Source organism: Anas platyrhynchos, chromosome 2 (assembly GCF_047663525.1).
Source record: "Anas platyrhynchos isolate ZD024472 breed Pekin duck chromosome 2, IASCAAS_PekinDuck_T2T, whole genome shotgun sequence".
Lineage (NCBI taxonomy): Eukaryota > Metazoa > Chordata > Aves > Anseriformes > Anatidae > Anas > Anas platyrhynchos.
The window spans coordinates 113,982,471-114,007,482 of record NC_092588.1 but is presented as its reverse complement, the minus strand read 5'-3'; the positions used below and the strand labels follow the sequence as shown (position 1 = coordinate 114,007,482).

The window sequence follows — 25,012 nt, the reverse complement described above, 5'->3', positions numbered from 1 at the left end:
ACAGCACGTCAGTATCTTGGTAAATAAAAAGGCAAGGTGTGCGGGAATAGCAAAATCCCATGTGAACAAGCCAGGTGACAGGCAGAATTTAACACGTGCTTTCTGAAATTCTTCTGCAGAAGCAGCTTTAAACCGGGACTGTTCTGAATTGCCCAATTATGCCTTAACCTTATTTTCTTGCCAAAACGACCATGGCAGCAGGCCCAGTGAAGTCTCTGAAGCTGCAGCTGAACAGGGCCTGTCCTGGCTCAACACTTCACCAAGCTGGGAAGCGGGAGCTGGTGCTCAGCGCCTTGCACGGTCACCTGAGAGCTACCTGCACAAATTTTAGCTGGGAGGAGCTGCCAGAAGGTGAGGATGTGCAGATGCAAAGATGCCTGGGGGTGAGGAGGAAAATCCTGTCTGTGTAGATTCCTCTCCTCCCTTTCTCCCCCCGTGGAGCCGTTTCCAGGTAGGGGACAGGGACAAGTGAGGGACACGACATCAACTCTGATAGCCACGGCTTCGGAGAGGAGGCAGGAGTAACACAGAGCTTAAATTAATTCAAATCCCCACAGATCGAGGCGGTACACATTAAAACACGTAGGTGAGCAAGGCAGTGCGGTATATGCTTTAGCTTCCAAACCATCAACTCAGACACTCGATTTTCAACAACTTCACATTGTCATTTCCAGCTCTTGGTAAATACACAAAAGGAGAGCATTCACACTTAATAATTTATACAGGACCTCAAAATTGAAAGTAGGACAGCTTTCGTTTCCCCGGTGCTGAGGAGTACAGGGTGGCTGACAGGAGTAACAAGACACTGTGTGAAAGCAGAGGCTGAACTTTCCACTGCTTCAGAGGAGGCTCCTGCAAGGTAGCTCGGAGCAAACTGGCTGGTTGAGGCTTTCCACAAAGGAAAATGTTCTTATCTCCCCCTCCCCTTATTTCCCGCTAATTTTAGGGGTATGGGGAAGGCTGCAAGAGTGAAACAGCAGTTTGAACCGCTGCTTAAAGAGAAAAGAATCAGTCCCGCTAGTGTTTTCAGATCTTCTCAAAAGGAAGGCCAGAAAATGTGCATCAGCAGATGCTCCAAAACCGAAGAGCGTTAGCCACGCAGTCGCTGGTCTCTCGGAGACAGTGCAGCACATCGAGCTCAGTGAGGGGAACCGCCTGCCAAGGACTACCTGAATCATTCACCAGGAACGTTCAGCTGGCGTTACTTCCCATCCCAGCACCTTCAGGCAGTCCCAAGATCACCGTCACGTCCTTGGACCGCTCCTGGGCCGAGCCGTGATGCAGGCGACAAGCAATACGTACCCACGGACGTCGCCTGCTGGGATGGGGGCACTGGGGAGCCTGCCCTCGTGTGTTTCATTGCATCCGACACAGCACTGGTTATAATGGTTTGTGCCAGCCCCCATCCCTTTGCTACCCAGCACCTGGAGCCCCAGTTTAAGGCTGTAGGGAGCTGACACATTTGGTCCTTCTGGCCTGAAGGGCTGCTTTCAGAATCAGAGGTACTGCTCTGAGATTTAGAGGTACTGCTCCCGCTGAGCGCATGACACAGTCTGACGACGTGGTGTGAAGTTCAAGCATCCGTCTAGCTACATTTGTGCTACGGGAAAAGGTGTATGGTCGAACCACTGCGGGTTCTCAGGATGGGCTCATTTCTGGAGTCTCAGTGCCACTGCTCAGCTAATTTACTGTAGCTCACTAAAGAGACCTTCACCATTGCGATCCAGTCCTCTATCCATCAGAAATGAATTTACATTTCTAGCATGCACACAAGAGGATTTAACTAGTTTTCTACATAGTATTTGTTGGCAAGGGCAGCTGAGGCTCCCAACTGCATCTGAGACTCTAAATGAAAAGCTTTTTCTTAAACAAAAGCTCTGTACCTGGACGTGAGGGGCTGCTCAGCGCTCGTACCTACAGAACATGCACTGCAGGTACACCAGTCACACAGGCAACACACATCGGGGGAGCAGTCTGCTTTGACTATGAAGCGAGGGGATTCACAAAGAGAAACAATCTGCCTTTCTGCCTGCTCGACAGAAGAGAAAATAAGGGCCCAACTCTCCAGCCCCTTGCTCAGATAAGCCGGTATTATTCATGTGAGCAAATCTGTTTATACCAGTGGCTGGAAGAATTTGAGTACAGGTTGTGGAGCTGGGCTCTAAATCCCTGTATAACAAAGCCTGCATAACAATCTTGAGTTTGTTCCCAGAACTCTAAATAAGCACCATTATGAAATGGCTTTGTGCTGGGTAAACACCACAGAAGGGAGTGGCCAGGCTAGGGCTGAGCTGTGGGGACAAACTGTGAAAACCTCAGGCAAATGTTTGTATACGGAGAACTTTTTTCCACAGTGAGCTCTACAAGCAAGAACGAAGATGGATTTCCCTGGTGTCTACACTTCCAGCATCCCAACCTTTCCAAATATAATCTGCTGTTCAGGCTCTGACACAGCAGACTGCCCCCTGTGTATTGCAGCAACAAGCAAGCAGCAGCCCAGGTCTAAAGTCACTGTGGTATTTCGGTCCAGCTTGTTCCCAGCTTCTTGTTCTGTTCGAAATGGGATGTTGACCTCCAGCTGCTAGCCAGCACGCCTGGGTTGTGCTTGGAGAGTTGGTGCTTTTACAGCCAGACTTGATACCAGAGTTCAGGGAATTCACTGGAAGGTCTGAGCGTGCCATTTTGTGCAGACTCCGTTCTTTTCTTTTCCTAAAGAATTACTAAGAGAGAGAGTGTCTAAAAACTGGTATTAATAATTTGATGTCCTTCAGGGAATCTGATGAAATGTGCTTGTCAGGAAACACTTCCCAGGAACGTTCCCTGGAGGCAGGCAAGCCAGCCTCTGGCTTTTTAATTGTGCACGGCACGATCTGAGTTCATAGGCATGACAGCAAGTTGTGCTTTCTCTGAAGAGCCTTCCAAAACGAGCCAAAAGGAATCTCCAGATAGCACAAAAAGGCACGTAAGAGTAGACCAGTCAGCTTAGATAACATGCCACATTCTTGGTCAAGTAGACATAGTTTGATACAGCTGGAACTCACACGCATACAGGCTCTGAGAATCCAGCAAAAATCTCTCATATCCTTTTACAGGAAAACTGCCGATTGCAGAAAAACATGCACAGGAAATCAACTGAGGGTGGGGAGAGGGAGATCACGTAACAAGCCGTCCATCCGGGCTTCCAGATATCAGCCACGCTGGCTAGTAGTGATGCTGGTACACAGCTGCTGGGGTTGTGCCATTCTCTATGTGTTTCAGGTGACAGGAGTGACAGAGCAAATGTTCATCTAGAGGGTAACAGCGATGCCCGTCTTCGTCGTTCAACTCCATCCCACAGTCCTGCAAAGAGAGGTCATGCACATTTAATTAGAGCATGTGTTGATCTCCCCGTGTCAGCTGGGGTCTGGCTTGCAGGAGGATGATGTGACTCTGACAGAAGATACCTCGCCAGCAGCTCCTTCCTAATACGTTCAATATTTGTCATGAGCAGGAAAGCATCTGGGCAGCCTTTTACAAGTCTGTCCTAAGTAGTTTTACTGCATAAGCTTTATCTCATGGTGAGTTGAGCCCCCACAAATTTTAAACGTGCTCCTGTTTCCTCTCAGGTAGGATTCACCACTTTGCATTAGATTAATTGCTGTCGGACTAATGCACAACTGACCTGCAGAGTTGGGGTTTCTTTCCACTGCATTACAAGCACAACGACAGATGACATCTATGCATTTAATTCACATTACGTAAGGATGAAGGCTCTCCGGAAAGCCCTGCATGAATATTTAACAGCTCACGTCTCTTGGGATTTTTTGGGCAGCCATATCCTCTCCTCACCCCTGACCACACATTCCTTTCTTTCGTAAGTGAAGGTAACATACGCCAGACAGGATCAGTCATCACCTCGGCGTTTTTGAACAATCTGACTTGGGAATCAGATACACTAACATGATCTGGCGCTCAAGGCTTCTGAAAAGCAGCAATAGAGCCTGACTGCTTCAACACATTTCCTCCATTAACAAATAAAATGCGAAGTTTAAAAGTGACGATTAGTTTTTTGCCCATAACTTTATGGATGGCGAATGAAATCGCCATTGGGACTTTGGTCCTCAAGCTGGACATTTCTTAGCCATTGCTATTAAGGATCACACAGAGCAAGGTTTGAATTGCTCATATACTGTCACTGGAAGGGAGGAGATTGCTTCCATTTAAAAAATAATAATTACGAACACTATTCAGCACCCATTCTCCTAGAAAGCTGCTGACCTACCTCACAGTGGTAACATTCCACGTGGTAATCCTTGTCCATGGACACAACCCGAATGGTTTCATCAGACCCCTGTAAGCATTCAAGCAAATGAGAAATTACAGAGGATTACAGGAGGATCAGACAAGTGCACTCTGTGGATTGGTTCCTGCAACAATATGAATGTTGGACAAATGCATTTTGGCTGCTGGCTGGAAACCACAAATAAATCCTGCCACCTACAGTTATTTTTACACCAAAGCTTCATCATCGGTTCACTGCAGATATCCTCTAAAATGTAACACCACAAATGTAGAATTCTCTCTGTTTGCCAGTCAGAGCTACCCCAAAACACGCACTGATGATTTGGTAGTTTCAGTATACCACATTCCTCAGAACTTTACTTTGTTTTTTGAAGAGACCCATCTCCTTAAATATTAACAGGAGATAGTCCCAGAGGGGTCACATAAAAGTGAGTACACAAACACCACCAGTGTTTATGTGAAGGAAAGGTATCCCCACATGATACTAACAGCAGAATAATCTCGGCGGGAGATGAATAAAGCAGCCTGGCCCAGAGGGAATAAGCTGCGTTATCAAGCAAAGGAAGGGTCACGTTTCAAGGGCAGTGTATGAGCTTAGGTCAAAAGGCTGTGCTTTGGAGGAAGCAATTGTCTCTCCCCATCCACAGGAACACTCATTTTGACATGGGCTCAACTGTGAAAAAGAGCAAGACCCGTTCCCTCCCCAGAGGGGATAAGAAATAAAAAGCTCTCACCTCAGAGGGCAGAATGGGAAGTCCACACGCTGCACACTTTGGAGCTAAAACTCTGCAAGAGAAACAAGAAATTGAAGGCAAGTCATACATCAACATAAAAAGTGAGACCTGCTTGTTCTTGGTGATAAGACAAAAAGCTACAGCCGTAAACAATTTATCCACAGGAATGTTTTATATCCCAAGATCATAAATTAATTTTAGGATTGATTATTCATAATGCTTGGCACACATTGCTCAGTCAGGCCAAAAAAAAAATACCCTGTAAATTTCTTGACTGTTATTAAGAGATCTGAAAGGGAGAATGAGAAGAAACTGAGCAGGACTGGCCAGAGAAAAACAAATTAAGAGAACTGTCTGCCTTGCACTGGGGCAGGAAAGCTCAGAGAAAACATCAAGAGACAGTTCAACACAAGGGACAAGGTTCATCAAGGCCTTATAACACAACGTAGTACAGTAAATAAATGAAACTGCAGGGAAATGTGTGTCATTTCAAAGCAATGGTGACACACGGAGGCGATTCTAATCTTAGCACAACACAGAACAATTCCAGGGACTGCTCGAGCAACAATTACTGCCTGTCTGCTCACAAAACAGGAGCATGGAGCAGAAGATAGTACCAAACGGGCACTCAAAATGTATGCTGCTCTAATATTGTAACTACCAGCCAGGAGGGCAGCTCTTCTATTTTACAGTCCAAGTGACAAGTGATTTTTAAGTGGACTTACCAGTTGTGTAATTTAAAGCCGGATAAAAAGTTTTCCTTTGCACATTCAGTGGTGATGTCTAAAAGCATTCTTTGAAAGCCAAACTCAGCCCGGCAGCTACACAAAAGCAACTCGCGTTGATTTCTCAGCCTTCCTTCGGAGCAGACTGATTCCTTTCATCACTGAACACTTCATGAGCACTATTTCACACTTACCCCGTGAGACCACTAAACATTCTCTCTGCTTTGTAGAAAGGGCAGCTGAAGCCCGGAGGGTAAGTGACTTCCTCAAAGTTACACGGGAATTTGGTGGCAGGGCAAGAAGAGAGACATCAAGAACTTTCTAGTATCTACCCCCTCCCTCAAACTCCTGGCTTCTAATCCTGTATCTGTTTCACTAATCCTAATTAGCTGAAAAAATAAATTAAAAGCTTGTTGATGGGATTATAACTGCTGTATATTTTGTCCTTACTTGTGGTAATCTCTGACACAGTAGATTTTGTTTTCAGTGTCTACGGTAAACGGCACACCATCCAGACACTCATTGCAGACCACACATCGGAAGCAACCTGGATGATATGATTTCCCTAGAGCCTGCAGGATCTGCAATAAACCAAGAGACAAGAAAAAAAGTGTGTGAACAGGCAATAAAGGTGAAAATAATACACTCACAGCTTTGCACCAGACAATGCTGCGTGCTCATCAGCAGGGCTGTGTCGTTTTTCAGGCATCTCTTCTAAAAAATGAGTTAACAGGAACAGAAAGGGCAGCTGGAATCAATACAGATCGCCTGGTTCCAGGGAGCTGAATTATTACCATGGGTAAGAAAATAATTTACGGAATCTCAGACAAGATATTTAGCATCACAAAGGATAAAAGTGACAGGACTTAAAGGGAAGAAAATAATTTCTGAAGTCAAACGGTGGAGAATACTTAGCATAATCACAAAGCAATACATACCAGGCCAACAAAAGGAAGTATTTCTTTACATTCTCAGTGAGAGGCTGAAACAATTACTACTGCTAGGTTTTAATAACACTTTAGATTTCTAGGAGCTTTGTACTTACTAGTCTGGCCTTCTACTTAACATACATTATGGAAACTGTGTTGAACTCAACAGCTGAAATTCACCTTTATATAAAACAACTTTTCCAATGTTAATGCTTTTCAGTGTAAGTGGGCAAGCAAAGATAATTAACAACAAGCATTAGAAAACCTTGGGAGGAGTGCTGTGAACTAATCACCTAGAAAGTCCTCATTTCTTTCCCACAGCCATAGTTTTACACCACCGGCACCGTGATCATGAGCTTTTCCCCCCTCCAAATCACCCACAACCAAATAGTGCCTGGTGCTGGTTGAAAGTTAGCTGACCCCTTGAGATGTCATCCCCTCTGTGCAAATCCTGAATGGATGGTAACATGTCAGAAGCTAAGGAGAAACTCCTGCTTCATCAGGGTGTCCACACATCTACTGAACACTTTTCAAGGACCTGGATGGATGTGAATTGGTTCACACACTCTGGGTCAAACCGGCTCCCCAATAATGTCGGCCCTGTGCCTTCCAGCACACACACAAAGCTGCGACAAGGCAGCAGATTCATCCTCACAGTACATGGGAACCCACAGCTTGACTCTAGGAAAAACAGGCTCGGCGCCTCACAGCAAGGGAACACTGCAGAGCCACTGCCCTTTTGCCCAGGATTACACAAACACTGTCCAGGGAAGCCCAAAAAGGGATGAAAGAGCTGAAGGCTCCACTTTTCAACTTGCACTGAAAACAGGATGAGCACAGTCTCTGTACCACACACAGCAGGGTGCAAGCTTCATATCCTTGCAAAAAAAAAAAAAACAACAAAAGGCTTAGTGGATTTTCTTTCTGCTACCAATCTCACGCTAGGCAGACTAGCAGATGATAACAACAGTACCAGATATGAAAATGTTTTGCTTTTGATGCATTCTTCTAAAACGCTGTGGGATTTTTTTTTCCTAAAGCAATTATCACTTACCATGTCCATTATCAAATGGCCACAAATGAAACACCTGTCAGCTGACTGCTGGAAACCAGAATACTGCAAGGACAAAAAAGAATTGGCTTAACATTTCACAAGGCTAGTAGAGCATAAGCAACAGCATGATTTGGCGCTATTAAGCTTTTGGCATTATTTGCTTGGCCACTTTTTGCACTCCTTACACAAACTAAACCCTCCACTGTTTTTTTGTTTGTTTGTTTTGTTTTTTTAGTATTTGAAACCGATGATGGGGTCATGGAGAATATTCTATAGACATGAGACATCCAGTGTTCAGAAGAACTACAAGTTCCTGTAACTTTCAAGTCCTAAATTTAAGGTTAATTTAGTATATAAGTAAATACCATACATGCAAATAAGGTACTTATTCATAAGGCTTACTTCCTTATCTGACCACGTGAGTCTACAATCCAGGAACTTACCTGTATTTACCACATATTCATATCACAACAGCTGCCAAATTCTACCTTTGTTTACACTGCTCTACGCCTACTGAAGATTGTCTGAGGTCAGTGGTGTTGTCCCAGATCTTGCTTACAATCATGTTTTGCCCTGAATATCTATTTTTTTTGCTGCCCTTGCTATGATCTAATGGCAAGGAACTGACTGTCATGCACAGAGCACACACCTCAGGCACAACACGTCATCTACCTAAGGTTTCAGTCCTGTCTAAATGGTGGAAACATGGAACACTTCAGATGCATTTAACCAATTTTTCCATTTTCAGCCTATGTAAAATATTCTGGTGAGAGCAAAGAAGACTAATCTGTTTCTCTTTGATAGGAATCTTCTCCAGTAAGTAGGCAAATATGACTTTTTCAAGTCTCAGTGAAGTCTTAATCTATGAGGGCATGGGGGGCTTACAGCTTTTTGCATTTTCTGTAGCATCAGGGTCGTGATGCTTATCTCTACCAGTGAAGGAGACGACCATGGAGTTGCTTCACGCTCAGATACACTCAGACAAAACTCACAGAGGGCAAAGATAACCATAAGATGCCCAAGAAAAGCAGTTCACTGGAAAAGGAAATGCCCTCGTTCGTTCATTCTTCTGTAGCCATTCATCTATCTCTTATCTCCAGGAATGGCAACAGAAGCACACCTCGAAGGAGACATCACAGTGGGCTCTGAACCCTGAAACTGTGGCCACTAGAGCTGTGTGAAATGCAGGCAAAGCTGCCAGGGAGAGAGGCTGCGCATCTCCCATGGAGGCCGAGATGCGACAGCTCTGTGGGAGCACAAGGATCAGCTGTGTGCTTACCAGGAAATCTTCTTCGCAGAACACCTTTCCATTGACAAAATAAAAGGCTTTTCCTCTCAGCTTTCGACCTAAGGAAAAAAAATAACACAGGGAGAAAAGTCAGCAGAGAGCAGGTAAAAAACATGAGCAAAAACCATGTGCTGAACAGCGGTAACAGGGAAATGATCAGCAGCGAAGGGCAATGATCGAGAGCAGGGCAGCCACGAGCTGGAGAAGAGCATCCGCTTCCAACACAGGTCCTGCTGGCCTCCAGCCCCACTGACCCCGCTTTTCCCTTCACTGGCAGCCTCTGGCAAGCCCTGGTCGCTGGATCCCAACAGCAGCCCTGAGCTCCAGGCAGGAGGAGGGAGGTTCACAACACGAACACGCTTCTCTCCCCTCTCTACCAGTTCATTACTGAAGCTGCCAACTAAAGTCTGAATGTTCAAACATACATAAAAAAAAAGCATTTTTTTTTAAAAAAAATATCCTAATGGAGACATGATGATGTTTTCCAAGAAAGGACTCCACATATGGGCAGGATTTGTATTTACTACAGCTTTAGTGTTTACGCCTCGCATTCAGTCTGCATTCGGTTCCACATAACTATGGCAACGCTGCTCACGCTGCTGCTCTCCTAAAGGGGGACCTGCAGAAAAAAGGCTAGGCTTTGCTTCTTTGTAAAATGCTGCTTCTGCCTCTTAGCAGCCCCCTTCCCCTGTTGGGGCAGGGGTTTGACACGCAGACCAACGCTGGAGCAGCTCCACTTGTTCTGCTCGGCCAAGGGTCCCCAGGTACATGCCCAGAGGCAGGACCTGGGGGCAGGGCTGGTGACAGGGACTTGCAAGGCACCTGCAGAAGGAGCCAAGCCACTGGGGCCCAGACAGGTCCCACTTGATATGCTGCATGTGGCAAAAATCATTAAAAATACCATCATCGGATGGTTGTCTATAAATGTAGAAAACACCAGGTCTGGAGCTCACCTCTCGGTGCTTTCTGGCACACCCCTGTTTGATAAATAATCACACTGTCTGCAAAGGATTAAGAAGAGGAGGGTGCCAAGTGAAGCCACTTCAGCAAACTAAACTCTTTGCTGTTTGCTGGCTACGCCAGAGGGCACTCTCAGGCTGGGAAACAACTTGCGGTGCTACGCGGGACATGGGAGGCTCCAGCACAGCCCAAAAGCTTTCCACTGAGCCCAGCGGGGCGCCTGCTGGATGCCACAGGGGCCCTAAACATGCCTCTCTGGCACACTCATCGTTTCCTACTAATCTCTGCTGGAGACCACTGTGTTACTCAGAGGTGAGAGATGTCTGAAATGCAGCCCCGCTAAACCACAGCGCTCGGTTTAGAAAAGAGAAAGAGAAATGCTTCGCTTTGGTTTTAAAGCATGTGGTAGCGTGGGCTCTGCTGATTTTCCCAGGTGCCCTTCTACCTGTATGCAACGTCTCCTTAAAGCCAAACTGGCAGTGGTGAGGAAAAAACATGTGTGGAGCCACACAACGTGGACACTGCTTTGAACAGCCCTGGCTGGTGCAGGAGCGGTGCCCGTCCCAGCAGAGGGGGTGAAGCTGGGATCGCTGCCACCTTGCCATTCCTCCACGGTGACAAAAAAGCCTTTACCGGGCTTTCTGCAGCCGGTATATTTTTAACCCCGTGACATTAGCAGGTGCAGACTGATGGCAACAGACCTTCAGGGACGCCACCACAGCCGGTGCGCCGGCTCCTGCTGTACGCTAATCCAGCAAAGAAATGAACCTCTTTAAAAACTCCTTTATATTTGGCTGTCGGTTTTATGTAGGCCCATGAAGAAGATGTGCTAACACCAAGAGCACTTTGAGGAGAGAAGGGAAGGATGATATAATTAGTTTCTTCAGGGACCAGGTGAACATTTTGACTTATTTTTAGCTCCTCTCCTCTCCACAACTATCTTTTCTTTAAGCCCCTGGCAGAAAGCTGAAAGGAAATTTGCCAAAAAAAAGGAAATTTGCCAAAAAAGTGAGCACTGCACAGCAATGTCCAATGTCCCCAGGCTCCTCTGGCAACATGAACGTGCATGGGACAGTGCCTGACACGAAAAACGTCCCTCTCACCAGGGACACTCCTGACGTGGGCCTGCAGGGCTTGGCGCAGGCCGTGCTCCAGCACAGGCTGTGTCATTTCACTGAGAGGAAGTATCAGGAACTGAAGCGGCTTCTACAGAACCACAGATTGATGATTACTTTGTTTAAATATGCATCACTTCAAATATGCATCACAGTGACTGCAGAGACAACGTCCTTCGGTAAACCCAGGAGTGTTAATGCATGGCCTGCCGCTTTCAGGATCAGCTGCTCTAACACATGTCTTGAATTGCCAGCTCCCGCCTGCATTTTGCTTTCACTTCACCCTCAATCTAGCTCATCTGAAAAAAAATCAGATGGTTATGATTCTCTGGCATTTCAATCCTTTTGTCTTCACTCATCGCTACACGATTTCACACCCCCTCCCCTGACAGGAAGTTTGGGCCGTGCGTTTTTACATAGTGCTCATCGTCTGCCCGATCCACCCCGCCGTGGGGCCGTCAGGATGGCCTCACGGTCATTTAAACACCAATTTCAGAATATTTCAAGCTTAGTCACCGGTGCCTTCGTGCTAAAATGAACTCTGCTTACTTAGCAGCTGATGACAAGCACGAGGGTACAGGGCCCTGTCCAGATCCCAGGGCTCGGTGGGGACGCACCAAAGACCTTGCTTCTCTTATCTGGGAGATCCCTGTGATATTTTCACAGGGCTGGGCAGGAATCGCTCCAGACTGGCTCCTCGGGTCCTTTTCACACTGCCAGCCCTGAGCCTCCGTCATTACAAAAATCAGCCCCCCTCACGGTGCTACAGCTATGAGGTACATGTGGGCACATGGAGAGACCCAGCACAGGAGTCCCTGCTGCCCACCGAGCACAAGATCCACAGGTCCCCAGCTGGCACGTGCTTTTTTGGGGGCCTTGTGTGTGTAGTGACTTTGGTGACACACAGGATGGCGTCCTGCCGTGTGTGGCAAACCAGGCAGAGCACCAGAGAGCTCTCATTAATTTCTGGCCATTTCGGCTGGCCACCATTAGAGACAGACGCAGCAGCGAATCTGACACAAACGTCAGTATTTCCTGTCCACTCTGAAACTGGGGCTGTGAGAAAGGGTTACTCAGGCCTGCACATACTCCAGATGAGGTCTGCTCAGCTGAGATCAACAGGCAGATAACCCAGTTCAGATGAAAGGCTTGGTGAAACTGTGGGCAGGACGCGATCTCTCTTAGAAGAAACTGCACCGAAACAGCAGCCCCACTACGACCAGTCTCTCGGCTACATCAGCTGGATTGTAAAATTGCAAAACACCCTCCATGCTATCAGAAAACACTTGAGATAGTAAAAACAAAACTCAGAGAAAAGAAATCTGAGGCCTGAAAGCCAAAAGCATGTGCTGGCACATGCAGCAGCAGGTTAGCCGCCACCAACGGCAAAGCAACCGCAGGTGAAGGCAGAAATGGCTCTTCAAAGGGAAACTCTGCAAAACCACAGCAAGCCGTGTAACTGAGCAACACCTCTTCACTGCTAGTGGCAAACCCAGCAGCTCCCAGACCGGTACACTCACCCTGGGACAAGCAGCGTTATCATCTCAGACTCCCTGCCCCAGTATCGGTCGCTCTCTGCCCTGGGAACAGCGGCTGTGCTCACCAAAATGCACCAAACCAGGCGGTGCTCAGAGCTGTCCTCCCATCCCATCATCACCAAAATGCTCGAACACGGCGAGGAAGAGGGAGCTGGGGCAGCCCCTGCCTCCTGAGCAGTGTCCCCTGTGAGATGCAGCCAGGACCTCTTAAAATCATAGAGCAGCCTGGGTTAGAAGGGACCTTGAAAGGTCAATAGGTCCAACCTTCCACGGGAAAAGGGAGCCTGGATGAGGTATCCAGCACCTTGTTCAACTGCATCTACATCTTCACAGCACAATTAATCTCATGCCTCTTCTTAACAAAAAGCAGTATTTTTAAAATCACTTTAAAAACAAAAGCGCCAGAAAGATTAGGAATATAGACCATTAAAAGAATTCAGCTCTTTTTCCTCATTTTGTCCTTACAATTTCAGACCCGCAGCCATCAAAACACCTGCACCTGAGACAAACCACCAGGCTTACTCATAAAGCCCTGACTGCTTCTGCCAGGTGTGAGCTGGACATGTACCTCTTCAGCAGGGATATCTACTGAGGATGCCTGCACCACGCCGAAACCCTTCAGCTCAGACATGAAAGGGGTATTGCCCTGTGACCAGGCCAGGAGAGGAACAGGAGAGAAGCGTCGCCCTTCCATGGAAGCTGCCCCCATGTTTCTCATCAAAAGAAGCGTATGTATACATGTGCTGAGGGGGAACCCCCTAGACAAGGCTGTCTGCCCATCTGCCTGGGATTAGGCTGCACGTGCTTGTAGCATTATTTACTGGTCCCAATAAAAACCATGGCCTGGTTGTTCCAGGAATTATACACCAGTACAGGGCATGCTTACACAAGGTAATGAGCCCAAAGATACCAAGAGCAGCATAGCTCTAAGTAGTTGTGTGTTATAATCGCTCCAGCATGACTAATTAGCTCAAGCAGAGGGCTACGCTCGCAGTTAAACTGCCCGATACCTTAGCTACCTCGTTTAGTAAATGACCCTTGATACCTTTACACACAACTACATTGTGAAATAGATTTTAAAAAGATCCCCATGGGGTAGCAGGAGACAGCCAGCTCGTGCTATTTCAGACTGCCACTGGGACAGCCGCCTGTTACCCTTACACAGACATCAGCATTAATCTGAGATTACAAAAAAAAAAGTCATGGAGACATGTCAAAGGTCACCTCCTGTAAGCTGGCCAAGGTGCCAGATTTCCACCTCTTTGTACCCAGGGGTCACAATCTGGGCCTCGCGTGGGTCCTGCTGCTGCAGGTTGCTGTCACACCACCTTGCAATCAGTTCTTTCTTCCTGACTTCCGTCCTCGCCTACTGATTTCCTTCGTAGTCATCTCTGACACTTCCCTTGCACTTTTTTAGCTTTCAGGTTTCCCCCGAGGACCAAGCGGCGCGAGCACAAAACCCATGTGCTCTCGAGCATGCTGGCAGCAGGGCTGGAGGTCTGTTTTCCAGGCAGGGATAAGCCTGCCCGAGTCCTAGAGGGAAATGCTAAAACACCAGGTTAAAGGATGCTATCTAATTAAATCCATATCATTTGTAAGGCCAGATACTGACCCGCACTGGTTAAATAATAGATCTCAACAGCTGGAAATACCTCTGGGTTTTGGTGTTCTAAGGAGGCGTAGGCTAGTGATTACACAGAGACGTGAGAGGTTAATGTGTAACCAACCATTTGATAAGAAAAAAGGTTTGTCTAACAAGCAGAGAAAAAAACAAGCTGCAAGCAGACACCTGAAGCTCGCAGCAAACAGCTGTAGGACTTTCGAGGACTTTTTTTGAGCCTACTTTCACAGCCTTTGTGTAAGGCAGCAATTATTTATTGCTGGGGCGGCAAAGAGAGCCGGCATTTTTTCCTCCTTCTCTCCCCTCTCCAGAAAGCTCCCCTGTTTGTGTGTCTGCCCTGTAACAAACAACAAGATAAACGAGACATTTATGCCAAAGCAATCGCTCCAAATCTGTTGTTTTGACCTCTAAGCCAAATTTTCTGCATTACATGCCAGTGGCTCAGATAATACAGAACATTTTTTTCCCGACAACTGAACCCTGTAACGAATGCACAGCTCTGCTCCACCAATTGCTCTCCCCAGCCATTTATCTCTGAACACAGGCTGTCGGGACACAGGGGGTGCAGGGAATTCGGCACCGCGAGGTACCAGCCCCCCCTCCAGCCCTTCAGACCCTCTCAGCTTTCTGTATCTGGGAACCCAGCGCACCATTTGGACACGAATCCAAGCACGAACAAAATTAGAAATCCTTACTAAAATGAAAACAGCAAGACAGCAGATATAAATATCTGGAGGACAATATGCTTTACCTTAATAGGTAATTTTGTGCTATTTATTGGGGGGGAGATATTCAGCGTTCTACCAGTGCACAGATTTTAGGGCTGAAATCACGAGCAACCTTGACTTCTCAAAGACAGTGTGCTCTGGATGCTGTCCAAGATGAACTTCGCTTGACCTTAAAAAAGCACAGCCTCCACACTTACTTTTCAGATAGAAAGCAGAGTTTCCACACACGCTGCTCGAGACGTGCTTTGCAGCTAGACAGGCGATGCTGTCCAGACAAACATGTATTTTTCTGGCAGTTAAAACAAATCCCAACATATTTACCCCGGCGGTAGCGTGGTGCGGACCACAGGACGCCTGCAAAGGGGCGCGTGCTGGGGACAGACCCTCAGGCGCTTTGTCCACGGTGGAAATCACCTCAGCTTGAGAAAAAGGGTCACGTTATACTCTCGGTGATGCTCATGGATGGAGCCATGTGCCCCCATTTTTGCAGAAATGCCCCTGGGAAAGCGTGTTAAGCCAGACTCACCAAGAGTCACCCACTTAGAGGTTACTGGGAGGAGAAGCAGGCTGGTGCCACAGCTGAAACACATCAACAGCATTTACTGCAGGCAGCACAGAGCCTTTCTCTCCACTCAGATGTCGCTGGGAAGACTGGCAGGAGATGCTGGCCAGCGAGTGCAGCCGCCCAAGCAACAAGTGAGCACGGGGACTGAGCACTGCCGGGCGGCAGCGAGCGCTGAGGCCGGAAAGAGGAGAACAGCGCTCGCAGAACCGTGGAGCATTTGAAGTACATTTCCTCTTCTCTTTTACCAGCAAATCGCCCGGGAGCAGGGAGGGAAGGGGAGAAGTCATTTCCTTGATCTGCATACTATGGGCCTTTTTGTTATTGTTTGCCTGCCGGGGGCTGGGCTGGGAAGGAAAGAAGCGAACACATCCCTGAAGGCACAGCGCGCGTCTGCTGAGCAACCTGGTGGATTTCTCAAGTCTGCTTCTCTCTGGGTTTCGGACATTAATGAAGAAGGTTTTTTGTTCCACAACGTTCACATGAGAAAAATATTTCTGTCCAGCCCCCGTGGCGGACAACCACTGCTGCCTGAAAGGATGTGTACAAGGGCTCCCTCTGACCACTGGTCACACACAGGACTTTTCTCTCGCAGGGCTGTACTGTGTTTTCTGCAGTGTATTTTCGAAGCACCAGTTGCACAGCTGTAATTTTAGAAATTTAAGACAGCTTGAACCTGCTGCTGGATTATTTTTAACGGGAGCACTGCAGGGAAGGGCAGTTCGGAGGCTGCCTGGATGGGGAGGGAGAAAGGTCCCTGAAGCAAAGCCCAGCTGCAGCCAGGGATCCTCTCCGCAGAAGATTTCCAATTAGAAGAGAGGACAAAAGAGCAAGCTGAAGGCTTCTGAGCCTTTAGGAAGCTGCCATCCTGTGCAAACACCCCTCTTTCTTTTCAGTTTTCCTGTCTTCAGCCAGTGCTCCGCTGCAAATCTAGGTGAGGTACCGGGCAGCTGGGGTCCAGCGGAGCTCAAGGTTCAGCTGCTATTAAAAAGCACATGCATTTATTCCCACTTTACAGCTCCAAATAAAACACTAGTCTTTACAGCCCTGATGAGTTTACAATTCTAAATGCACCACAAACAAAACAAACAAAAACTGTAAAAGTTCCTCTTGGAAAACCAAAGCGACGCACGCAAAAGCACCAGATGGATTAGGATTATTTTTGCTGCCACCGCAGATGTAGCTGCATCCCTAAAAATACGCTACCAGCTCCGGGGCTAGGCATAACAAAACAGAAAAACCACGGCCTCACAAAACGACCTCCCCCCAGCAGAAAGCAGAAGGCAGGCCCAATCCCCAGGATCTTTCCTACGTGCCTTGTGAGAAGCTCTTCAACAAACAGGCAGCAGCACCACAAAGACACACAGCTGCGGCAGCCTCCAGCTGGCAGACAAGTGAACAACCGCATCCTCCTTTGTTTTTTTGTTTTTTTTTTCCCCTTAAACCAGAAAAACGTTGAGACAGAGGAATTTGTCAGAGGGCAGAGCTCCAGCGGGCGCCGGGCGCGGGGTTACTTACTGCAGGCCCCGCAGGTGAAGCAGCCGTCGTGGTAGAGGTTCCCCATGGCCTGGCAAGCCTGGTTTGCTCCGTACACCCCTTTGCTGCACTTCACGCAGGTTCCTGCAAGAGACGGAGGACAAGAGAGGTCAGAAGCAGGGTTTGGGTGCCCGTACCCCAGGGAATGCTGCTAATGGAGGCCGCTGTGACCATCCAGCCTGCAGGGCGAAGGCCTTCTGCAAAAAGCAAACTGCAGAGCATGGCACAAAGCCCTCGCTCTGCTCCGCAGCGGCCCCGAGGGTGGGACTCCCCCTCCGGGACCTCATCCTGCTGGAGATCCTTAGTCACGCTGTGGTTAGCAGAGCCTCACTGCTTTGGGGTACCGCAAGCTCCGGAGTCATTGGAAAGGGCCGGTCAGAGCTGGGCAGGGAACCAAGGCAGGCAGGAAAGCGCTGGAAAGTGACTCCCCGTGCTGGCAGCCCCGCTTTGGTTAGCCAGCTCTGCCTGTAGCAGAGAGCTGCGGCCACCAGCTCGCACGTACAGGGATCAAAACGCTCCAGAAGCCTCTGCAATCGCTCACATTTGCTGAAGAGGAGACACTTACTGCTCCCAGATGGGCTTTGTGCACCGCACCGCTGTCACTCGAGCTGCTCCCAGCCCTGCTGTGCCCACAGCCCGAGCACACAGCGACAAAACCCCCAGGGAGGCTGCAGGGAGTGAGGAGTTGCTCGGCTTTGTCCAAATGGGATCTGAGCTGAAAGCCCGGCTTGGCTGCAGGCCCCCGACACACACACGTGGGCACCACGTCTGTAAAACTGGCTGGTTCTTCTTGGGCCATGCAGATTTATCTCAGTTATTTATTGAAACCAGCATTTTGAGAAAACAAATGGGATGGGGAATGAAAGATGAACTGAACCACACTGACATTACAAAAAATAATAATAAGAAGAGACAAAATAAGAAAAATTTGGCTTTTCACATGCCTGTGCTCTGTCCCAAACGTGCAGTCGCCCAGCACAAAAGCGAAGGGCTAGCTCCCCAAATCCCCCCCTGACAGGGGGAGATAAAGGCAAGGGATGGAAGGGGCTGTAAAACAAGGCGGTGATGCCACCTGCGAAAAATACATCACGTTAAATTAATTGCCCCGCTGTGTAATAACCAGCCACACTATAAATATTTATAGATGTCCCACGGCAAGGCTGACAGCTGAATCATGGCACCGTGGCAAGGCTGCGTGGAGTTTGTTACACTTCCACTTGTACCTGCTACTTCCTAAAAGCCGATTACACCCCGGTAGTGACTGGAATCACAGAAGCCAGCCTTCCAAGTACAATGCTCTGCTGTAATTTTAGCAACATCCTTTGGGGGAAAAGAGGCGATTCTTAGTACTTTGTCCCCTTGGCTTCTTTCTGCCGCCACAGCTCGCTCCCTGCTGCCGGGACGGCCCCGTTCCTCCAGCTCCAGCTTGGAGGAGCACGGCAGGTCACGGCACACCCCTGCCCTTCTCCGACCGACTACAGCAGCTCCGCGTGGTTTTCTTGGCATAGGGCAATTTTTGCCTACAAAAACCATCAGGCCTCGTTCGGCGTTATTAGGGCATCATGTTTGTTTTTTTTCTTTCCTGCAGCCAGAGGACGCTGAGCCTGAGGAACCGCGGGCGTGCAGCGCTGGTGAATTCACACTCGAGCGCCCCGGCAGAATGGCAGCCGGAGCTGGGAAGGGCGAGGGATGCGAGCTGCTGACTGCAGTCCAATTTCTGCTGGTCGGGCAGCTCGGCCCCGGGGCAACAAAGAAACCTCTGTTCCCCGCCGCGTCACGCGGCGTCAGGCGATGGGGGAGCCTTGGGGCGCAGCAGGGACCGCGGACAGGCCAGGGGGGGCTGTGTCCCTGCATCCCCACGCTGGGTGGCATCGCCACCACCCACAGTCAGCTGCCAACCTGCCAGGCCCAGCAGGCCAGGAGTGTTGTTATTGCATCCTGACCTTGCTAAAAACTCACAGCAAGGAATGGTGAATGGCAGCATTTCCTGCGACGGGTGGCTGTGATTTATTTCCTTGTGCCAGGCGTCGTCGGTCTGCACACCGAGAATGCCGCAGGGTTGGTTTTATCCCCCTCTTCTCAGCAGCGTCCAGGACAGCCAAGCTTTCCTACATGTGTTCCTGGTCAGGTTTTCCTAGAAATGCTGGTGAAGTCCGGAGGGCCAAATGTGACGGTGTGCTGCGTCAGTGGGAGCGACAGGAGAATGAACGTCCTGGTGCATCAGCCCCGGGTTAGCACATCACATCCAGGAATGGCTCAGAAGAGCAAGTCCATCCCACTCCTTTCGCTTACACCTTTCCCTCGCCAGTCGGATTCTTCTCCATCAGAGGCAGCTGTTTGTTTACTTTCGCAGTTAAATTCCCCCTGGTTTGGCAAGCTCTCCACCCCTGCTCCCAGGAGGCTGGATTCGTGCTGAAGGACACCCTCCTGCATTTGGGAGAAGCCTCCGAGCCCGCATGTAAACACCTCCAGTATCATCTTTCCTGTCTGCCCAGGCATGCACGCAGCTAATCCAGAAACGCGCCCGGCTGCCCTCGGGCTCCAAACCAGCTTCTCTCTCACCTTGCTCCCACCTCACGCTCCAACAGGGAGGAGGGCGCTCACGAAGCCATTCAGTGTTTCCCACCCCCAGATTTGTTCTGTAAGAACCAATTCCTTGAGGCACACACGCACTTTTCAGAGACCATCCACTGAAAAGGAGTCCACCAGGCCACATCCATCACGATGCCCTCGGTTCTGCTGCTTTTACCCCCGATGCCAGCTCCCTGTGGCTCACCTCACCCAGTCAGTTCCACGTTCAGTGTGACGGGGACGTGGCCTTCCCACAGACCTTGGTATGTTGCTATCACCTGTCCCAGATGCTGACTTCAAGGAGATCTGGAGTCCTGTGCACCCACCCCTCTGAAGAGGGGCATCCCAGGCAGACACTCACCTGCTCGGTTCCTCGCTGCGAGGTGAGCTCGGTGACCTGCACACACACCAATCCATGCGCTGAGATCCTTCCAGCCTTCCTTGCCGCACCACGACTCCCCTCCTCCTGCCTCCTCCTCCTCCTCTTCGCCACAGCCGTGGGTCGTGCTGTTCTCCCAGCAGCAGGCAGGGAGGAACGTGCCCACCAGTGCCCAGTGGTAACGATGCTGCTATAAATCAAACCTTGGGAAAAGGCTCGTTTTAACCTGAAACTCCTCTCCGCAGCCCTGAAGTTATCCTTGTGGCCTGTGACACACGCCGGGGCACTGCTGTCAGCAGTGTTCGGTGAAGCCTGCAGGTGTGGACGGCCTCAGAGTTCAATGACCTGTGCTTCCTGCAGTGATAAAATGCAAATTTCACCATGCGTAAGACTTCGAAAGAGTGCCAGCGGCTTTCAGGCTGATTATACCCATCCATACTCGCTGGGGGTCCAGGTCTCCACAGGGTTTCAAAGACTGGGTGACAGCTTTGCTTCTGCGGAGGGGAAAAGAAACCTGCTGGCTTCATCAGGTCTTCTCTGCCGTTCTGCTGGGAAGCGTCCCGGTATTCTGCAGAATGAGACACCTGGGCCCTCCGAAAATACCTGCAGCACATCAGCTCGGCAGAAGGAAGGAAGTTGGAACTTAACACCTCACAGATATGTCTAGTCAGAAAGCCATTTGTGAGCATTGCTTAGAAACGCTCTTGGTAACTGTAGATGGTCTGTGAGATCGAGATCTCCACCTAGCTTTAGGAGATAAACCCTGGTAAAACCACGGTGCTGCACCTTGCACCTCCACGAGCATCCCTCTGTGCCTGCAGACCGTGGAACTGCTCTGAACCCCAGGGTTTGCTGAAACAAGAGAGGCTCCACAAAGCTCTACTTCCTCCTCTGCCAGGCTCTCATCTTCTCATTTCTCACCCTCACGCTCCTGCCTTTCTCCTCTTTCACGCACCATGCACCAGGAACACATCCAAACACCTTGCTGGGAAGCGGGCAGCTGCGCTCCTTCCCCTCCCCAGGCCTCAGCGGGGTCACCAGCAGGACCCGCCATGTTGCCAGCGGTACTACTCCCTCCCTCACTACAAGTTTCCTGCGAGATAAAAGCCTTCCCCTGGCGCTACCACCTATTTCGCCACACAAATGTAAAAATAAATCCAGCCTCCAATTACACCCGCCTGCTTTCTCACCTCCTTTCCACGCAGGTTGTGCAGTAGGTACAACCCAGCTGCTTTGCTGGCAACCAGCAAACCTCCCCATTTTTGCACCCCGTCTCCCACAGGGTTTCTCTCCCAGCCCAAGCTCTCGATCAGCTCCTCTCCAGCAGCGCTCGGCACTCCTGAGGTAGGGTCCCGAGCTCAGCCAAGCGGCACGCTCCATCTCGAATATTAAGACAAACAATCGCAGCAAAAGCCCTCTGCAGGCGAGGACCAGCACTCGATGCCAAGAAACACATTTTATTATGCAATTTGCAACTAAACACTTTGCGGTCCCTTCAGCTATGTCCACGAAGCTCGGCGCCAAGCCCACGCGTACCGCGGCTCCTGCACGCGCAGAGCTCCGCCGAGCCACCCTGCTCGCTGCCCGAGCCGCACACGGTTCCTTTACACCGGGCTAGAGCCTCTAATCTGTTCCTGCTTCTGCTTTTGTGTCCGTGGACCGAAAGCGGTGAGGGAAACACAAACTAGAGCTGCTCCTATCACTCGTTACATGAGCTGCAGTGCTCTCGGTGGTTCCAGCCAAAGCAACACCAAGTCTCCTGTTCCTAGAGACAAAGGGCTGGACTCACCCCTCTGCTGCTAAATCACAAAGAGCAGCAGGGAGAAAGGAAGAAAGGAAGCGCTGTTCTTCTCCTTTTTGCTGTCCTGTGGTACTACATCGGTTTGGTAGTACGTTTCTATGCTCGTGCTGATATCCCTGGGTGTAAGCGGGCTCTTCCCACTGCAAAGCACCTCTGGCGGTGGGCTGCACTACCTGTGGACCCGACATCTCGGTCTGCAAGTCGCCTGCTTTTCCAAAACACCTGTGATCCAATGAATTGGTTGGAGAGCCGACAGGGACTGACACTTGGGGGCACGGGAAATCCTGGTGACTTCGGGAAGCCACCGACCTTCCCAGCCCCAAGCACCTTCTCTCCATGAGATCCCACAGACGCGCACAGCCAGCTCCTGCAAATCCCACTCTGGCTGCAGCTCCCTCGCAGGTCGCACAGCCCAGGGCCACCGCAGCCTCTCTGTGCAGCCACACCTGGGGATCTTTTGGGGCGAGCACCACTGAGCAAAGAGCCTCCTTTGGGCTCAGCTGCCTCCCCCAGTCCTGCAGATCACGCAGGTGTGATGCCGTCCCACTCTTCAGGAGGCTACCTTTCCATCCAAGCGTGATTTGAGCACATGGAGAATCGTGAATGTTGTGAAGAAAAGCACCTCCTGGGATAGACACACCACAAGCCACTGCTCCAGTTCATGCTCAGCACTGTCCTCCCCAAAGCTGCTTCCCTACCTGTGCTTAAAAATTAAGGATTAAGAAAAAAGCAGCGTAGGAAGAAGAGCTTCCAGTACCTGTGATAAGTAACGATCACATAAAAAAAGAATGGGAACAACAGAAAAAGCACAACCCCCGAGCAGCACCTGTGAAACACAACCCCGAAGGCGTGAACGCCGCGAGGACACCCGCTGAGGAAGCACGGTGACACCGACCCATGGGTGACGTCCTTCCGCAGCGGCACTTACCGAAGTAGTCGGCCTTGGGCCGCGCATCCATCTCCTGCTCCAGGCGCTGGGTGAGCGCCTCCAGCTTCAGCTCCGCCGCGGACGGCCCCGGCTCCTGCTGCGGAAGGAGGGTCTGGCAGGGCAGCTTGACCTTGGCCGCGCCGGAGCCCTCCTGGTGCCCACCGTCGGGATGGAGGCCGCCCATGCTCTCCTTGAAAGGCGGCTTCGGTGCGTCAGAAGTCAATGGCCCGTGCGCCGCTGCCGGGTGCGAGGAGCCCAGCTCGGGGCCGCCGTTGGCCCGGTGGTTGTGGCCGTGGGCCACGAAGTGGCTGGCGGGGCCAGGGTGGGCGCCAGCTTGCTGGTAGTCCACGCCGGGAGCGGAGCTGGCTGGAAAGGCCCGCTGGCCGCCCTGGTACCACAGCTGGCCGCCGTCCGCAGCCGGCCCATCCACGCCAGCCCTTGGACCGCAGGGCTCGGTAAGGGCTGAAAACCCCGCAGTGGGCTGCGCCAGGGGAGCCGAAAACGAGGAGGAGCGGTGCTGGGGCACGGCCACCGGGACGCCGTCCTCATGCCCAGCCGAGGGTGCCGGGGCGCTGCGCACGTGCGAGAAGGACGAGGACCTCTGCCCGGCTGGCTTCGGCTCCCGGCCCCAGCCGCCCCGCCGGCCCTCGCCCCCGTTCTCCTGGGGGTCTCCGCGGGGCTCCGCTTCCCAGCCCCGCCGCCCCGCCGGGGCGCTGCCATCCCCCGCAGAGGGTGCGGGGAAAGCCCTGCAGGCGCCCGGCCGGCTGCAGCCAGGACCCTCAGCCACCATTTGGGGCTGGGGGCCGGTGGCGGAGGCCAAGGGCGGCTTGGCACCGCCGCTGCCCCCCGGCTGGGCACCGCGGGGTGCCGGCATGCCGGGCCGTGGCTGTGGGGTGCCCGAGCCGGCCCCGCCGTTGAGCGAGGCGGCTGCCAGCAGCATCTCCTCCTGCTGCTGCTGCTGCTGCTGCTGGAGGTGGATCTTGGCCATCTTGGTGGCGAAGACCCGGCGGGTCTCCTCGAACTCGGGGTTGTTGCCGGCCGCTCTGTCCACCCGAAAGAGCCCGTCCTTGGAGGCCTCGTACATGTTGAGGTCCTCGATGAACTTGCTGGCCTCCAGGCCCAGGTCGTCGTACTTGTCCATCTTGCCCGGCAGAAGAAGTTTGGTGGTTGATTTTTTTTTCTTCCCTTTCTTTTCTTTTTTTTTCCTTTTTCTTCTTTTTTTTTTTCTTTTTTTCCCCCTCTGCCCGCGGAGCTGCCGCCGGGGGGGGAGGCACCGCAGCACGGCGGGGCCGGGGGCTGGGGGCCGGGGGCTGGGGGCTGCGTGTGGCGGCGGGGCCGGGGCTGTGCCCCCGCTGCCTCCCGGTCCCTGCCGGTCCCTGCCGGTCCCTCCCGCCGCTGCCGGCCCGTCCCAGGCGGCGGGGACGGAGGCGGGGGCCGGGGCGGAGCCGGGGGGCGGCCCCGAGGAGCTGCAGCCCGCAGCGGGACCGAGGGGGGCGCTGCCGGCGGCGGGAGGAGGAGGAGGAGGAGGAGGAGGGGAGGAAGGCTGGGGGCTGTGAGGAGGGAGAGCCCCGTCCCTCACCTCCTGTGCCCGCTGCCTCTTGTCCTAGCACTGGGCACCGTGCACAAGAGCCTGGCTCCGTCCTCTGCGCCTCCCTTCAAGTGTTTGCAGGCTGCTGAGATCCCCCTGAGCCTCCTCGTCCCCATCTCCCGGTAGCGGAGCTGAGGGTTCACGTGGCTCACAAAGGCATCTGAGCAATTTTAACAGGGGAGCGGTGACAAACACACGCTGAGGGCGGTGCGGGGAGCGGGCGGCCACACCAGGCAGGCAGCAGCGGGTTTGTGCAAAGACCTCGCGAAAGTCACAGGCACCGACACAGCTTCAAGCACCGAACGCCTGCACACAGCCCAGGACAGGTGGCGTGCCCACAGAGCCAAACCACGCCACTGTGAAACTCTCACACTACAAAAATGTGTCTTTTTAGAGAGGGATGAGCTGGCCCCGGAGGCCAACGCTGTGTGGATGAGGCGAGGAGGGCACCACACCGCATCCCCCGGAGCACTCGGCCGCCTCCAGCAGCGATAAAGCAGAGCCCTGGGCTGCCAGGGAAATAGTTTGCATTCCTGGGGCCGGAGCTGCAGGAATGTGCACACCGGTTTAGCCGCCCTGGCTGCTACACTGAAGTACAGGCCCATCCTGGCCCACCCCTGGCAGAAACCCTCACAAAAACAAAGCTAACCCTATCAAAACCTGCCCCCTGCCTG

At 51.4% G+C, this 25,012-nt stretch overlaps 1 protein-coding gene across 1 annotated transcript; it reads right to left on the bottom strand.

Annotated features, from left to right (window-relative positions):
• Positions 1-587: 587 nt before the first annotated feature.
• Positions 588-24,242, bottom strand: LIMD1 (LIM domain containing 1). The gene is made up of 8 exons (XM_021270315.4): positions 22,751-24,242; positions 17,054-17,155; positions 9,003-9,070; positions 7,724-7,786; positions 6,191-6,321; positions 5,016-5,067; positions 4,262-4,330; positions 588-3,339 (listed from the first exon to the last, which is right to left on the bottom strand). Exons 1-8 carry the CDS (start codon positions 23,889-23,891, stop codon positions 3,202-3,204), a joined length of 1,764 nt encoding a protein of 587 aa, XP_021125990.4. The 5' UTR covers positions 23,892-24,242; the 3' UTR covers positions 588-3,201.
• Between the last annotated feature and the right edge of the window lie 770 nt (positions 24,243-25,012).